At 44.0% G+C, this 3,541-nt stretch overlaps 1 protein-coding gene across 1 annotated transcript; it reads right to left on the reverse strand.

Annotated features, from left to right (window-relative positions):
- Positions 1–268: 268 nt before the first annotated feature.
- Positions 269–2,683, reverse strand: LOC123154844 (uncharacterized). The gene is made up of 4 exons (XM_044573469.1): positions 2,137–2,683; positions 1,401–1,699; positions 522–538; positions 269–430 (listed from the first exon to the last, which is right to left on the reverse strand). Exons 2-4 carry the CDS (start codon positions 1,694–1,696, stop codon positions 426–428), a joined length of 318 nt encoding a protein of 105 aa, XP_044429404.1. The 5' UTR covers positions 1,697–1,699; positions 2,137–2,683; the 3' UTR covers positions 269–425.
- Between the last annotated feature and the right edge of the window lie 858 nt (positions 2,684–3,541).

Consider the following 3,541-nt stretch of genomic DNA (forward strand, 5'->3'; position numbering starts at 1 on the left):
CGTACCTGTATGCCACGCACCATGGTCAGATCAAACAAATGCATGAGCTGGAGCAACATACATATTGTGGAGCAAGCACCAAACATATATCTCTGAAATTCAAAAGTGGTTTTACCAAAACCCGCCAAAACATATAACACATGAGCTTTTACCAAAACCAATCGTTATACAATCATAATATACAATTTATCTATGTCTGCCTGTTAGCTTGTGATACACATCGACACACAACATGAAAAACACGATCACCAAGAAGAGCTGTGTATACGCCAAATAGATTAAACTATGCAAGCACCGACATATAGTAAGGAGAAGCAATGCATGATTTTAAATTTTACCTCAGATGAACAGCATGGAAACAGCCGCGCAACTAAAAAACCAATCACCGCATGGCCCAGGTTCCGGTGTAGCAATTCTTCTTCTTTCTATGCTGTTAAACATGCAATAAATCAATGGTGATTTTGGCATGTGCATCCGAGTGTCAGTTTTCCTGGATAAAAGCAACACACATTTTTTCTCACCTCGATCATCTGGTTTTCTGAAAAAATGTCGAGAATACATGTAAGTGCATCAATCATAGTCCATATCGATAAATCAAGTCATATGGACTTGTGTTGTGCAGAAACAAAAACATGAATTCTTATACGAAGATACAGATGGAATTTTGAACCCACACTTAACTAAGTATAATCTAAACTTTGAGTGGAATTACTACTTCAAATGCCATGTATCACAATTAACATAGACTCTATCTTCAGTGTTGAAATTTCTTGAGAAGGGAAAACTGTACTCTAAACTAACACCAAAGCCATTATATATTGTATGGCAATCTAGGATGCATGTACTTCAAGGAGACATGCTAAGCAATATTACATTCTTCCTATTGTGGGGAACACATTCATGAGTTTGAAACAAAGATCCTCTATCATTGGGGAAAGTAACCACCTTATATCTAGTATAGAGCAACTGCGCAGTTGAGCACAAACAGAAAAGCTTGAATTCCAGAATGTCATGATTAGCAGAAAGAACATGCACCTATCTTGTGGACTGAATACATCTCCAGCGATGCACCATGTTAGCACACTACATTCATTTAAATCGACCCCTGCAATATTCAAGATTTGCTCCCAGAATTAACTTCGCTAGATACATCAAATTCTTCTACAATCAGCTATTGTGGACCTCCCGTGGGTATCCATTGGAATCTCATGAATGCATCCTACAGTGATGTATTATCGAGTTCTATGCTGCTGATGAAAGCGGCATGGGAGGTTTGAAGTGTTGCTATAGCATTCCTCACAAAGGCCAAACCCAATTACTTTATATGTAGTCCTTGCATTTGATCAAAGTAATTCAAGATATGGGAATTAAACCAAGGATACATTGGTGCTTATAAATACCTCCCAATTGGATTGCGCGTGGTCGTCACGATCAGTTCCGACGAAGCAGTGTCCTTGCCGTCGTAGTAGAGAAGGGTCTGGGTGGAGGAGCTGGCTTTCGTGGACAGCACACGCTCGGCCACCGGGGCGGCACCCAGCCGGACCATCTCGGGACGACACAGAGAGATGGGGAGCGGCAGCGCAACGGGGTTGTTTTCCTGGATTGGGCGCTCAGTTGTGGGGCGTTGAGGAGCAGAGAGCCACTTGGTCTTGAGCCAGTGGAGGGCCTGGACTAAATCCCCTAAACATAATAACATGTCCTGGACAACAAATCCATTTGAGGTACACATAATTAAAAGCTGCAAATACTCCATAACTTAATTTTGTAGTAGTTCTGCTAAAAAGCAATTTGGAAACTATTATTAGCAAAATATTTCAGCACCTACTCAATGTTTATATCCATTTAAGCATCCAGTTTGTTAGACAAAAAATATGCAAGGCAACATCATGAACCACTCTCCATAACTTAATTTTCCTAGATACATTGGACTGTTCACTATTGAAACAAATTACACAAGGTTGCCTAATACACCAAAGAAAAACCTGAAAAAAAATATTATGTTCAACTCCTCATATGCATAACATCAAACATATGGTGGGCGGCAATGCGGCATATCAAGAACAGAAGCACACATTTATTTGGAAGAATGCAGTTGCCAATCCATGAGAGAGAGAGAGAGGGAGAGAGAGAGAGAACCTGATGGAGAGGAGAAGCAGCATCAGCCGTGACCACCAGTACACACACACAGAGATAAGAGGCCGCTCCTGCGATTCGAGACGATTGTGTGGGAGGTGATGGGCAGGGGGAGGCGAAGTGGCGTGTGGCAGTGGTTGAAAGCCTACCGGTGTACGCAGGCGGAGCGGCGCACTAGGAAGGTAGCTCCACACGGTGGCGATCGACGAGCAGGAGCTGAAGCGGGCGGCGGTGCGAGATGGCTGGGAGCAGGTGGTGTATTGGAGGACGGGGTCGTGTAGTGCGTGGATTCTTTTTTTATTGCACTAACCTAGGAGCTCGGATTGGCCGCACCCGTGGCAGTTCGCCATGGATGCCAGCGCCGCTCGCCGGACCCGAGCTAGGAGACGTGCGAGTGTGCAGCCGGGCGAGACGTGGCCGCGCGCGGCCGGTGCATCGGGAGGAGGAGGTGGTCTGCGACGCGACGAGGGAAGCTCGGGGCGTTGGGGGATGATGGGGGGAGGGGGATGAAGAGGGCGTGCCTGAGCAGGCGACGGGGCCATCGACGGTGCTCGGGGCGGAGCAGCATTGACGGGGCCATCCGGCAGCGGGCGACTATGCGGCCTGAATTGGGGACAGGCGAGGGTATGTGACTAACAGGAAAACGAACCGGTACGTTGACTTATGGATAGCAGTGATGGGAGTGCGGGTTGAATACCAAAAAGTACAAGGACTTTTTCGTAAAAAGGGCGTGACGGTGAACCCGATGAACTCAATCCGTGCTTTATTATTAGGGAGAGATTTCTAGCATACACATGCAACCTGATTGGTGATGTTACTGTAGATATGATGTAGGTTCAATGCTTACAATTTTTTGATGTGATGCATGCTACCTTTTGAAATATGAAGATGCATGTAAGCACTGTTGCTAGCAATCTGGCATATCATAACAGTCTTACCCCTTGTTCTGTCACTAGCATACATTACAGTTTTAGATAAAAGGGGGCATATCATTTGCTCTATAAAATGGATTGCTTATTAATTTGTTTGGACTTGCACACATTAGGTAAGGATCGCCAATCTGGGTGTCCAAATGATAGTAAAACCTAGGGCTTTTGCACGGTTCTTGCATTTATTTTTAGCATATATTACCCATATCGAGACTGAACATGTGGCTTTTCTTCTCATCTATAGGAGTTACGTGCTGATTTTTTTTGAAGAAGCTGGAAGTCCAAGTCAACGACTTGCTTTATATGTTTGTTGTAATGTCGTATTTTCTGGGAATTTGGATGTATTGTTGATCTTGCTGAGAATTTGGTGTATATTTGCTTGCCGAACTTATTGTTCAAATGCTAGGATATATGTACAAATCGTTGGAATATTATTCTATGTTTACTTGAAATGTATTCTTGGATTGAAAGTGGTCAAA

The sequence above is a fragment of the Triticum aestivum genome, chromosome 7A, assembly GCF_018294505.1.
Source record: "Triticum aestivum cultivar Chinese Spring chromosome 7A, IWGSC CS RefSeq v2.1, whole genome shotgun sequence".
NCBI lineage: Eukaryota > Viridiplantae > Streptophyta > Magnoliopsida > Poales > Poaceae > Triticum > Triticum aestivum.